The sequence below is a fragment of the Triturus cristatus genome, chromosome 6 (assembly GCF_964204655.1).
Source record: "Triturus cristatus chromosome 6, aTriCri1.1, whole genome shotgun sequence".
NCBI lineage: Eukaryota > Metazoa > Chordata > Amphibia > Caudata > Salamandridae > Triturus > Triturus cristatus.
In genome coordinates, this window is record NC_140589.1 from 866,916,426 (window position 1) to 866,930,826 (window position 14,401).

The 14,401-nt window shown below is 44.3% G+C and overlaps 1 protein-coding gene across 2 annotated transcripts in view; it reads right to left on the minus strand.

The window, feature by feature from the left end:
* Window positions 1-14,401, minus strand: part of AGPAT4 (1-acylglycerol-3-phosphate O-acyltransferase 4) — a 396,016-nt gene that overhangs the window by 78,509 nt on the left and 303,106 nt on the right. For both annotated transcript variants that reach the window (XM_085611455.1, XM_085611456.1), the window contains one exon: window positions 9,877-10,030. In XM_085611455.1, coding sequence (XP_085467581.1) covers window positions 9,877-10,030 — 154 coding nt within the window. The remainder of the gene's footprint in view (window positions 1-9,876; window positions 10,031-14,401) is intronic.

The following is a 14,401-nucleotide window of genomic DNA, read 5'->3' on the forward strand; positions in this document are numbered from 1 at the left end:
TTAAAACTGAGTAACAGTTCTGGCTCACATGTGTAAAAACCGCTGAAAATAGCCTGTCATGGTTATAAACCCACTCAAAACACAGCATAACTCATGTCAAAGACCATGCTCATAATATCAATTATAAAATAGCACAAAGACGCAAAAACAGATATGAAGGTAACTTGCGCAACAAGTTATGGTGTGTATTGAATACACTGATGCTGATTACTTGCGAATTACAGTGTTTTCACAATTGTTTGAACCAGAACTTGCGCAACCATTTCACCAAGAGTGGGCTAATGGCCCAATAGCCATACAGTGTTCACTGACCACAATTCAAACCTGGCAAAGAAAACATTTTCTTGCCCCAACTATCCAGCCTCTTGGATTCCCTGTGCATGGGTATGGAAGTGAATGTGCCTTGTGAGGCTCACAGGGGTACGGTGGTCGGTGAGGAATTCTGTGTCACCCAGTGAAGGGCGATGGTAGCGGGCGATTGCCCTATTCACAGAAGCCCCTGTGCTGGGCTTAGACCAGGTTCCATGAAGGACATCAGTCAAGGCCTTGATGAAAGGCAGGATGGGTTCAGAGGAGGAGACTCCAAGCTGCAGGACCTCTGTCAAGATGTTCATCTGGACTTCCACCGAAGGGAGCTGAAGGTCCAGAACCTCAGCTGCCCTTCTCACCACCATAGCATACAAAGCTCCCTCCTCTGTAGCCATGTTAGGTGGAAAGCAACCCAGAAGCTGGAGAAGTATCCAGTCCACATGTCTCACCAAATTCCTTGTTCCAGTCCATTTTAAGCTCAGGCTGGTCTTGTAAAGGGCCCAGCGACCCCTCCCAATCTTCCTCCACTCCTAGCTAAGGAACCGACCTAGGACCCAAGGGTGCTGCCAGTGCCTGCATCTGCGTCGGTAGGAGTCGATCTGGCTCTGAGTCATCGGGATAAGAATGGGGCTGGTGCCACCAGGGAGCGCTGGCTGGTGTCTCGGTGTGGGGGCCGGCGCTGGAGAAGGTCGCAATTGCACAACCAGCACCGGTCTGGATCCATCACCGGATCCACTGTGGAGCATCAATGCCGGGGCTGCTAGCGTGGAACCCGATGGAGCCGCCTCTGATCCTCCTGGGCCCAAAGGCATGCTAGGAGGATCAGATTGCCAAAATATGAGGTACATGGAATCATAGAATTCTTTACGCTGGGCAGGAGGGAAGGGTGGGGGTGTTCCGGCTCCCGGAAAGGCAGGGAAGTGCGGAGCCGACCGAGGCACAGGTTCCGTAGAACAAGGCCTAGAGCGTCAAGATTCCTCGGTCACGCCGGCTGATGGACAGGGAGAAGTTGACGCACACTTCGCCTTATTGTATTTCTTATGCCTCTTACCTGACTGACTTGACGACTTCAAGCGGGAGGACAAGGACTTATGACTCCTGGAACAGTGCCTGACCTTCCTCTCGACCGGGACGGGAACGAGACCTCTGGGGCGAATGGCATGGAGCCAAGCGCCGGGCCGCAAGCAGCTGTAGGGACGGCTCCCTCAAAGCTTTCGGAGCCATGGCCCAGCAATCGGAGCACAAGTTCAAGTCAGTGTCGCACTCCAGGTACCTGAGATAATTTAAGTGTGGATCCTTCACAGACATAGTGCGATGGCAGGCGCAGCACGGTTTAAAGCCAGAGGTTTTCTTGACATTGTGAAAAAACCTACACTCCAAAAATGGTCAAAAAAATGTCGAAAAAAGCGACGAATCACCGCTAGCTGGCTTGGAAAGAAAATAACTGACATCAGTGTGCCGAGGTGGCACCTATATAGGGGACACGGACGTCACATCTGGTGCAGAAGACGTCACACGGAGCCGACCAATGCCATCTAACGGCGTGCAAGGGTATTGCTCGAACAAATGTTTCCGGATACAGTCTGATGCTTGGGAAATTCTAAGGTAAGGAATCTCCGGCTAGATGTCTCCATCAGATAAATAGATATGTGTTCTCCACCTGTGGAGACTCTAATATTGGAGTTGCATAACTGGGGGTGAAAAGTGGAGTAGTATGCACAACGCATAAAGATCAGTAGCAAACAATGATGAGTGTTCCATCAACAATTAGGCATAACCCCTCAGGCACGCTCGCTAGCACACACACAATAGGCAATAGACAGATTACACTGTTCTGGACTCCTCCCCTTTAGAGCTGAAAAGAGCTCAGGAAACATTCATGCATACCAATGGGCCAATGATCTGGAAGCCAACATAAAAAATCATAGATAATAATTGCAAGGAAGTCGGAGAATTGGTCCCTGGATGGTGACAGTTCATACTCAACTATCAGGGGGTCTAGCAAGAGATCAGAAGGGATCACAAACACATATTAACTCTGTTTACATAAAACAAAAACTTTGCGTTACTCGCTGAAGGCTGCACTTCTTCCTCCGAATTTAGCCCAAAAAATATTAGACAAGTGTTGACTGTAATCTGCATCCCAGTTGTTTCCCCAATAAAGTCAAAAACTGAGTTCCAATAACAAGATATTTTTGGACATGACCTAAATAAGTGAATATCATCTGCGGCTCTCAGCATACATCTAGGACAGTTATATGAGTTGCTGGTGATCTTTGTTAGCTTCGCAGGTGACCAATACATTCTATAGGTGGTAAATAAGTGGTTTCTTTTAAGTGGTGCTGGTTTAACTACTGTTCATAAGATGTCGTAGGAGTCCCGCCACATTTGCATTAAATCCTCCTCTCCAAACTCCTGACCCCAAAGCTTCATGATTTCAATTGCTAATTCCTTGTCTGTTTCCAAAAAAGCCCAGAACGAAAACGACATCTCTTTTTTCTACTGGTCAGTTCTCGTCACCTGGCTAAATTCCGTCTCCGCATCCTCCACCCAATCTTGTGTAGCCCACCAGGAGCTCAGTTGGTAAAATTTAAACTTAGTTAACTGACCCTTACACAAATGATTCATGCCTTCCCAACTCATCATATTTAAGCCCTGCTTAAGGTCAGCCCAATAAAAAATACCCCCTATTTTTAGAGGCTGGCTAAGCTGGTCCCTCAAACATTCAGGAGTTCCAGGAGAGTCCCATATTGGGGCATAACTCGAAAAATATGGAACTTTCAATATTTTCCTCACATATATCCACGTACTCAGTGCAGCCTTCAAGACCTTTAATCTAACTTTCTTACAAAACCTAGGGTCTCCGAATTTAAAAAGAAAATGCCGTTGACCATGAGGGATATTCTCCAGCATAGCCTCAAAAAGTAGGCCGATAGATGACTTAGCGATCTTATTTGCCAACATGCGCACATTTTTAAAGTGAAAGGCGTGACTATATGCAAACAAATCTGGAAGAGCCAATCCACCCACCTCTAATCTTCTCCTCAACTTCTTCCAGGATTTCCTGGGACCTTTTGATGCCCAAATAAAACTTCATATTCTACCCTGGAGTTTAGCTATGTCTTCTTTCTTAAACGTTAACGGAATAGAATTAAAAATGAAAGTGATTTTTGGAAGGATAATCATTTTTATCAAATTCACCCAACCGTATATATTTAAAGGGAGGTTTGCCCATTTTACCAATAATCCTACCACTTCCTTACTAGTTTTCATCCAATTAATTTTTGTAACATCCTCGATCTTCTGTGTAAGTAATATCCCTAAGTATCGTATTTGAGTTTTTCACCCGTGACTCTGTAGGTCCTGATTCCACTCCATTATCTCAGTTTTATCTATATTTACTTTATACCCAGAGACCAGACCAAATTGCTCCGCCTTCCTCATTAGATTCGGAACTTCGTCCTGCGGGTTTCTTGTATACAACATTAAATCATCCGCATACAAAACTAGTTTAACTTCAAAGTCATTTGATCTAAAAGGGAGGATAGTGGTGTCTGCTCTTATCAAATTTGTCAGAGGCTCTATGTACAGGTTAAAAAGAAGCGGGGACAGAGGACTGCCAAGCCTTGTTCCCCTACAGATGTCGAACCAGTCAGACAGTTCCCCATTCACTAAGACCCCAGCCTTTGGACCGTGATACAATTTTTGCACCGCCATAACCATATTCTGTGGAAATACAAAACTACGTTAGGATTCTCATAAATACACCCAATGTACCTGGTCAAAAGCTTTGGCTGTGTCGACCGCTACTATGGTGAGAGGTACATTCCGAGCCTCCGCTATATCTACCACCCCTACCAACTGTTAATTCGTTGAGTTGTTTCATGGAATAAAGCCTCTTTGATTAGGGTGGATAACCTGTTTTATTACCTTGGCTACCCGAGCTGCTATGACACCTGAAAAGATCCTATAATCCGAGTTTAGTAGGGAAATCGGTCTATATGAGTCAACTCTCCTGAGGTCTTTATTAGGTTTTAAAATCAAAGTCACTATAGCCTCTGACCACGACCCAGGGGCATTTTCCCCATTGATATAAATTGCGTTAAACAGGACTTTTAAAACTGGAATTACTGTATTGATAATACATAAGAAGACCTCCACCAGAAGACCATCTGGCCCTGCAGCTTTCCCCTTTACCATTTTCATACACTGGGCTCTAATCTCTCCTTCCGTTATTTCTCCTTCGAAGGCTTTCAGTTGTTCGTTGGTTAGCTGAGGGAGAGTTGTTAATCTTAACCACTCAATAATGACCTCCAGGTCGGGTTGAATATCCTCCCTATATAAGTCTCTCATAAAGCTACAGGCCTCTCCACAGATATCCACATTGGTATGCAATATTCCCCCAGAGCTTCTACTGATTAGCTCTCGAATTGTATTTCTAGCTCTGTCCGCCTTGGCCTTCCAATCTAGTAGGGAGCTACATTTTTCTCCGTAAGCAAAGTGTCGGAGCTTACTGACTTTCCATTTATCAGATACTTTCTTATCAACCCGCCCTTGGAATGCTGCCTGTAGCCCCTCTAGCTCTTTGCTCAGGGCTTGGACTTTATCTATATCTTCCATTGAGGCCCTCTGTAATTCCCTTTCTTTTACCATAATCTCTTCAAGTTTATGCTCATCCTCTCGTTTCTCCTCCCTTTTTTTCTTACCATTATGGATCTTAGAACCCCCCCTTAAATGGGGCTTATAGGCATCCCAGACTAATTGGTGTCCCGCCGAACCTATATTTGCATGAAAATATGTCTCTGATTTTTTGAACTACCTCCTCATCCAAGAAAATGGTCCTATTAACTGTCCATCTTCTCTGCCCCTCCTTTTGCTGTATCGTCAGCGCCATGGCAACAGCAGAATGATCGGACATTATCGCAGGAGTATGTGCTATCTCGATTACATCCCCACACAACTCTTGATCTAATAAAAAAATAATCGATACGGGAGTGATGTCTGTACTTTTTACTATAAAAAGTAAACTCCCTAACCTCCCTCCACTTAGTTCGCCAGATATAAATCAGATTAAACTCCATCATACTTTTTAGCCTGGAGAATGATCTTGGTGGGTTTGTATACTTAACTTTTGAGGTCCTGTCTAATCCTATATTCATAACAAGATTAAAGTCTGCTCCCATCACAATTGGTGCTGTAGTCTCTAATAAACAGGATTCCATCTTGATTAAAACTTCTGGATTATCATTATTTGGCCCATAGTATACTGCACATACGAGAGGTCTGTTTTGAATTGCAAGAGTCGTCACTAACCATCTACCTGAACAATCAGTTTCATATTTGACTAATCTTATTCCATTATTGCTTTTAATAATAATGGCATCTCCTCTAGTACTCCCCCTCTGGTCAGAACATACTACCTCCTGGACCCATCTACACTTATCAAAACATTGTCTACACTCAATACTTTCAAGATGCGATTCCTGTAATAATAGGATTTGGGCAGCGCTTTCCATGAGAGTTTCCATAACCCTACATACTTTCCTCCAAGATCTCAGCCCGTTTACGTTCCAAGTTAAAAGTCCAAGTTAAAAGATTACCTACTTTTAGCTTATCCATTCTCTAAACCTAAAATGCCCATTATTACCCTATAACCTTGGTTCCGGCCCATAATCATTTCTGATCTTACCTCCACCCCTTCAAAAAATAAGCAGATGAGGACAATTTGTTTTATTTTTCTCCCACTGCTCCCTACACCCAGTGCCCCCCAGTGCCCCCCCCCCCGGAAACCCCCTCCCCAGACCTAGGGTGATGCACTCCGCCCTTTGCGATCTCCCCATCCCCCCCAAAGAGAAGAGACCTAACAGAAAAAAAAATATGTAAACAGGAAAAGAATATAGAGAAGCAAACAAATAAATGAAAACAGCCTATCTATAACATTCTCCCCTACAAATACTACTAACAATGATACATATTCTTAATGGGACTCAATCCCTTATGACATAGACTTAAATCCTTTATCTTATCATGCCATCTGTGATACAAAACGGTATCCACTACTTCTGGGTCACTTATATTAAACATTTTGTTTCGCTACCTAATTTTTTGCATTGCTGGAAATTTTAGCAGAACCGGAGCGTCCTTACCCCGCAACTAATTCATTCTCGTGCCCAGTTCCCACTGCCTCTGGGCAGTCCTCTTACCAAGATCTGACCTGATTTGATAAGAAAACCCATTGTGACTTAAAGACCCCCCCCCTTCAAGGCCCGTTCCAATACTAGCTCTTTTACAGCGAAAGTTAGAAAGTTTATCAAAATCTTTCTGGGGGTCTTCCGATCCGGGTTCAAACTAAAAGGATCCCTATGAGCCCTCTGAATCTCCTTCTCCCAATCAATATCTGGCCTATCCTTCAAAACCTCCTCTCTCAGGAGGCCACATATAAAGGCCTTAACATCCCCTTTCTCGGCCCCCTCTGGAATTTTGAGGAATCTCAGATTGTTACGTCGGGATTGAGTTTCCAGCCTTTCTAAATCATCTTGCAATGTTCTATTGTGTTTTCTTAGAAGCCCATTATCCTTGGAGTTGCCCGTCACCGATGCTGATAGGGTTTTAACCTCTCCTTCTAGAATTCCAGTGCGCAACGCAAGGTCATCACATTTGTAGCGGATCCCCTTTTGATTCATTTCGGATATCTCAAACTTAGTGAGAATGTCTTGAAGTAAAGTTAGAAACAGCTTTTCCATGAGATATTCACACCTGTTGCCGCATAAATTACTGGGGTGGTGGAGTGAGCTAAAGAATGATGATGGATTAAACTCAGATCAGTTGACTGGGGGTGAGTGTTTGATTTGCTCAAACGCTCCGTCCATCATCCCCTTTGGTATCGCTTTGTTCACCCTAAGTTGGCAGGGTATGCCCAGACGTGGGTCCCTTGCTCACTTTGCCACTGGATACAAAATAGCCTGGCTGATGAGGGTTATGAACCCGAAACCGGTCCCAGGATGCTTGTTTCCGGTCCAGGGAAGACATGGCATGGCAGTTCAGGCTGGACTGTTCCTATGAGGCACAGGGTCAGACTGATTTGCATATGGCCATGTCTGAACTGGGGTGGTGGAGTGAGCTAAAGAATGATGATGGATTAAACCCAGATCAGTTGACTGGGGGTGAGTGTTTGATTTGCTCAAACGCTCCGTCCATCATCCCCTTTGGTATCGCTTTGTTCGCCCTAAGTTGGCAGGGTATGCCCAGACGTGGGTCCCTTGCTCACTTTGCCACTGGATTCAAAATAGCCTGGCTGATGAGGGTTATGAACCCGAAACCGGTCCCGGGATGCTTGTTTCCGGTCCAGGGAAGACATGGCTTGGCAGTTCGGACTAGACTGTTCCCATGAGGCACAGGGTCAGACTGATTTGCATATGGCCATGTCTGAACTGGGGTGGTGGAGTGAGATAAAGAATGATGATGGATTAAACCCAGATCAGTTGACTGGGTGTGAGTGTTTGATTTGCTCAAACGCTCCGTCCATCATCCCCTTTGGTATCATATTGCGGAAAATAGCCTATAACAGCTTCTGAATTAGCGTGAAAACTTTTACAATCAATGATACAGGAGCAGATAAGTTAAAATACATATGTAAGGGCCTGGGTGTTTAATTTGGAAAAAATACGGGCTCACCCGGTTGTTGCCTATGGCTTTGGATGTGGAGCTGCAGTGGGGTGTTTGGTATCACGCAGCACGTCTCTTTCGGAAGGCTCGTGCTGCGTTCACAGTGGTAGGCTTCCGGGTCGAGAGGGGCAGAGGAAGCACAGTGCAGGGTCCTTGGTGAAGAGTGGACCCATGAGTAGCGCCGGCAGCTACACAGAAGATTTCAAGTGGAAACTGACGAAGCCTATGCTCCACAGTGCGCAAGCTGAGGGGCAGCAGGGTGTCGTGCTTGGGAGTAGAAGGTGTGAGAAGACCGGCGGACTTCAGGTACAGGGGTGTGCGCGGGGAGGGGGGGTTTGAGGCCGATGGAAAGTGAGCCTCAATCACTAGCGCCACAGCCACACCAAGAGGCAAGAGAGAGCGGTGGAGGCTGCGGAGATATGGACAGTGCAGAAGCGAGGGCAGACCTCCCTCAAACTATATCTTTAACCGAGTCAGCAACCGCAGCAACTACAGAGGTGGAAGCCGAAAGTACGGCCAAAAATATAACTGAAAATAAAGTAAAGAGTCGATACCAGCTTCGATCATTTCCAGAGAGTAAGAGTAAGGGAAAGGGAGGTAAGGGAGGAGGCAGTAGAGAGCTGGTGGCTAATACAGAGACTGTAGTAATTTCCCCAAAAAAGAAAGCACCGAAGTCAGGAGGGAAGCCTAGACACTGCGGCCCGAAGGGGGTGCGTGTACCTGTTAAACCTACAACCTCTTTGAGATCCTATTTTAAAATCATGGAGCATGTTGAAAGCTCGCAGGAAAAGGGGAATAAGCCACAAAATGCTCCACATTCCTTGGAAAATCGATTTGCTCCGCTGGCGATGCTTACACAGGGTGTACAGTTACAAGCCGAAACTTTAAGCCCTGAGACAACCCCCAGTCTCAGTCCTGATTCTAGTCCTACCCCTACTTGCATCATTGAGACACGTCATTTCTTAATTATTCTTAACATTGATTGTATGAATCAAAAATGTTTAGTAACTTTCAATAATGTATTGTTAAGATCTTAATTAACTAACAATAAATATGATATATATGCCAAATCTATGCACACGTTCTCAAAATTGATTCATGTAGAAAAAATGGCAAACAGCTGGGATCATCACACAGCCAAGGGGACACTCACTTTCTTGACATGATAACATATCTGTCTGCATTTTAAAAGGCATCAGTTTCTTGTAGAATGATTTCTATTTTATTTCTGACTATTCACAGTGTATCTTTAAAAACAAATGATCAAATTCAAAGTTCTCAAGTTTCCCATTATAGAGCTGGGGACCATCCGTCATGGATGAAGAATCTTGATAGCCAATCCAGAACTGGCAGCAATTTCCTGAGTGTTTGTCAACCTTTGGAATAGGTCTAGAAATTATGATAAACTAATACAAGGAGCAATTATTACTGCCTGCATTTGCGAGTGCTTATGTTCGAATCACTAAGCAATGTGCAAAGGAAACAGTAAAGAAATAAGAGTGTTAATCAGAGGTGTCTTCTCTTGAGAGCCACCCGTCTTTGGAAAATATGCAATACGTGATGGTTTAATGCCCAATGTTTTTTTACGTCTCCCTATAGAAACTCACTTTGTAGTACTATCAGATTCTGGTACCAGTGTTTCTGACCTTCCTGGTAAGGTGTATGTTTGCCCTCTATCACTCTACCTTCTATCTAAAACAACACACATTGTTATTCATCACTAGTCTGAATGAAAGACACTTAGCCAGTAAAAAGTGTGCTGCACCTTCATATAACTATATGATTAAATTAACTGAAAAAAATATTACATTAACATACTACCAACATACTTTAATCCCATCAAAAGTAAGAGCAGTTTAACAGGAAAACATGTTTAATTTTGGTGCATGCGACTTTCCTTACCTACATTTCTCAAACACTGTACAGTGATGGCAAATCCTTTAGTTCGCGGCAAGAGGTGGTATTTTAGTTTTGTAAGGCCCTTGGCTTCGGCAACTTGCATGCTGATCTCATGTTTCTTCTCTGTGAACCTCGTTCCTTCACAGTGGATTAGAAACTGAAATAAAAAAAGGCCATCGGAATGGGTTTATTTATGCAATTATCTATTAATTTAGTGAGTAGTTTTATAGAGCATATACAAGGCTCCAGAACAACAGGTAGCTTTACATATAATATACACAAAATACAGAGCACAGACATTAAGTCACAGTTGTGTAAAAACAGCATTACTAGCAGTTAAAGCGAGAACAGCTCTAAATCAAAATATAGGACATTTATTTATTTTATAGTTTTATAGAGTGCGAACTAGACCTGTGAGGGTATCAGAGCGCCTTACAGGATTGAGGGGGAGGAATACAAAGCGTAAGGATGGGAGGGATCAAATTGGGAGAGATAGGGATACATTATACGGGAGGAGCATGCAGTCTAAAGTCCAAGCTACATGTGGGATAAAAATTAAGGCAGGTAGATATAATATACAAAAGAGCTACATTATACAGGAGGAGCACGCCGTCTGAGGTCCAAGCTACTACATGTGGGATAAAAATTAAAGCAGGTAGGTATAATATACAAGAAGGCACACAGTCTCAGCTCTTGGGGGGGATGCCCAGGAGTGCAGAAAAATGTATCATCCGTGGAGGCCGTGGATAATGCAGTTGTGGAGGGTGGAACATGTTGATGAGGTGATTGTAAAGTATTCATTAGATGAGGTATTTTCCCATTAAGAAAGTTTTGGTCTCCTTCTTAAAGTATGCCAAAGACGGAAGTCTTCTGATGGCGGGAGGGAGAGAGTTCCAGATTCTTGGAGCGGCCCCAGAGAAGGCCCAATTGTATTTTTTTTTCTTCCGGAAGCGTGCTGGTTGCAGCAGCAGGTCTTTGGCAGATCGGGAGTTTCTGGCTCCTCCAGATATCACGAGTTTTTGTGCGAGAAATGTAGGGGAATTCGAGTACAGAGCTTTGTGAGTAATGCAGGCCAGTTAACATTGTATTCTGGCATCTAGGGGAAGCCAGTTCAGAACTTTGAGGTGGGGAGAGATGTGGTCAAATCTTTTGAACCCCTTAGGAGTCTGGCGGCGGTGTTGAGGCAGGCTTTCAATGGGGCCTGAGAGTTCTTGGGTAGCCTTGCAAGAGTAGAGCATCCATATTCAAGTCTGGAAATGACTAGAGCTTGGGTTGCCGTTTTAAGGTCGGACACATCGAGGAAGGGTTTTAGGTTTCTTAGGTAGCTCTATATAGAACATTTTACATCATTGTTCCAATTAGAAGTACCTGAGACCAGGTGCAGTACCATGCAAGTAAACATTAAATCATATAGTTCTGTTATCAGTGGCAGAAGGTAAGAGATAAACATAACATGCATAATGTTCAAAGAAGGATAGAATTGATATGGCTGCTGAAAGAAAATGACGCTTCTTTGTTTCAGGTCTTTTTTGAAGGGTAATGTGACAGGAATAGTGTGAATGGAAGGGTGAATTGCATTTCAAACTTTGTGGCTGTATCCTGAGAATGAATTATTCAGAGTTTGTGTTTCTTGAAAGCAGGGGTCTCAAACAGTAGCGTGTGAGTTGCGAGGTTGGCAGGAACCTCCTGAGAACTTGAGTTTATGTCACCAGATAGTAAAAGTAATCAGACTATATACGTTTGTGTATTAAGCATGCAAATTTGACAGCAGCTCCATCATTAATGGGAAACCGGCTCAAGCGTAGTTGTATAAGTGTAATATGGGCAAAAAGGTCTATCCCAGAAATAAGTCGAGTGTAGCTTTGTTGGAAGTGAGATTCATCTTTGGAATAGTGAAAGGAATGAAATTCCACCAGTCCAATCTGGAGAAGGGCAGGACTTGCATTACCTTCTTTAAACCTTATCCTTCAAGAACCGGTTAAGACCATGTCCAAGTGTCACCTAAAAATTGGCATTTCTAGACTTGTTGTTGATGTGTTCCTGGAGACAGAGGGGGCTATGAAAGATAAAACCAAGTGATTAGAGACTCTTGACGATGGTCAGCAAGCAGTCTAGAATGCTCATTCAATTCAAGAAGTCTTAAACTGGTCTGATGGATGACTGAGAAGAAATAAGTAACAATTCTATTTTGTCATGTTTGAGTTTTAAGTGGTAAGTTGTGACCCATGCCTGAATGGTCAAAGCAAGTAAGGTTATGTTTGAGGGAGAGGAAACTTTCAGAACAAGCATTTGCAATGCAATAGGTCTCGCATCTGCTAAATATTAAGCTATTGGCATTGTAAATGACAATGCCTTTTATTTAAATGTTTTCAAAACCAACACATAGATAAAGGGTTGTCATTTACAATGCCAGTAGCTCAAAGTCTCGCAAATGCGAGACCTTTTGCATTGCAACTGCTTGTTTAGTTAATGGAGACTGGATCTCCGCAATATGTTTTATTAGTGCTGCCAACTCCGCTATTTAAAAATAGGGCTTTTTTGGTTCCAAAGCCACGGTCATTACATCATGTTACATCAGACTATCTTATGTAATAAATTCTGAAGTGTTAAGATGCGAGATGCGCATAAGTACATACAGAAGCATAACTTTAAAGACATTACATTTTGTAGATCACTACATTTGGTAATGATCCCTCCGCCCCACCAAAAGTAGGACCAGGCCACAAACCACTGGTGAAGAATTACCCCTCTGAAACGAGATAGTGAGAATCAGAAGCAGTTCATGTAAAAATCTATATGTAGAATTGAGGGTCGCTTAGTAGAATCCAATAGAGCTATTTTTGACAGCAACGTACTGATATCGTAGAAACTGCCCCACCAAGATGGCACAAAAATGTATTGCCATAGATCATGCCATACGAGTAATGCCCACATGTAACTTAAATTGGGCAGACCACTTTCCGTTGCCCCTCCGGTAGGTCTGCTGCTGAATGCCCATCAGCCGCTGAATCACAATAACTATGGGTGATGATAAATGAGTGAGGGGTCTGATGCACTCTGGAAAGAACCTATTGTGAATATGTCATGAAAGGCCACCATCTCTCACCTCCTCTGGGCATTGTTGAAAGGCCCGTATATGTGATGTGACACTGTGGCGGACCAGGGGCACCGGCAGATGCTGCCATCCCTCTCGGCGCGGGGGTGGTAAAGGACCCCCAAAGGAATCTATGAGAGTGCCTTAATGAGACCCTGTCAACAGGCGCTAGGGAAATGAGAAAGAGACTAAAAGGCAAATGCAGTTCACATACGGCTGGACAACCTGTTCCAGTGTTGCACCATGAGGACCATAGAGGAATGACACAGAACTTCAGACAGGCATTACCGCGGACGCCTAAAAACCTGGTGCAACCAAAAATGAACAAGGAAAGCACGTCACCAGCACATCACACAACGGAAACGAGTCTGCCTCGAGACAACACACCGCTCGAGACAACTGATCTAAAGAATTAAAATGAACAAGTGTAGGCCAGTGGCCACCAGTGTGAGCGCGCCACTTGCCACGGGATTTTTGAAAAAAGGGGCAGTCTGTGAGAGAATGGACAGTGGGCTGCTGCAGCCAAGCAGAAAGGAGTGGGTGCATGAGATGCACATGACAGAGCCAGCACTGCAGAAAGGTCAACTCTGGGAGGGCCCCTTTAGAAAACTACACCCCACATTCCACCCAAAAACCTCTCACGGGACCAGAGACCAGTCTGAAGAAAACCTGAGTGAACAGAGTAGGCATTCAAACAAAAGACGGAAATCTTATGAAGCAGACAAAACCCTGCTGACTCAGCCCCTCATCTGACGTCATAACAAGCAACAAAAAGATACAAGGACCCCCAAAGGAATCTATGAGAGTGCCTTAATGAGACCCTGTCAACAGGCGCTAGGGAAATGAGAAAGAGACTAAAAGGCAAATGCAGTTCACATATGGCTGGACAACCTTTTCCAGTCTTGCACCACGAGGACCATAGAGGAATGACACAGAACTTCAGACAGGCATTACCGCGGACGCCTAAAAACCTGGTGCAACCAAAAGCGAACAAGGAAAGCCCGTCACCAGCGCATCACACAACGGAAACAAGTCTGCCTCGAGACAACACACCGCTCGAGACAACTGATCTAAAGAATTAAATAGAACAAGTGTAGGCCAGTGGCCACCAGTGTGAGCGTGCCACTTGCCACGGGGTTTGTGAACAATGGGCAGTCTGTGCAAGGGTGGACGGTGGGCTACTGCAGTCAGGCAGAAAGGAGCGGGTGCATGAGATGCACATGACAGAGCCAGCAATGCAGAAAGGTCAACTCTGGGAGGGCCCCTTTAGAAAGCTACACCTCACATTCCTACCGAAAACCTCTCACGGGACCAGAGACCGTTCTGAAGAAAACCTGCGTGAACAGAGAGGGCACTCAAACAAAAGACAGAAATCTTATGAAGCAGACAAAACCCTGCTGACTCGGCCCCTCATCTGCCGTCATAACAAGCAAC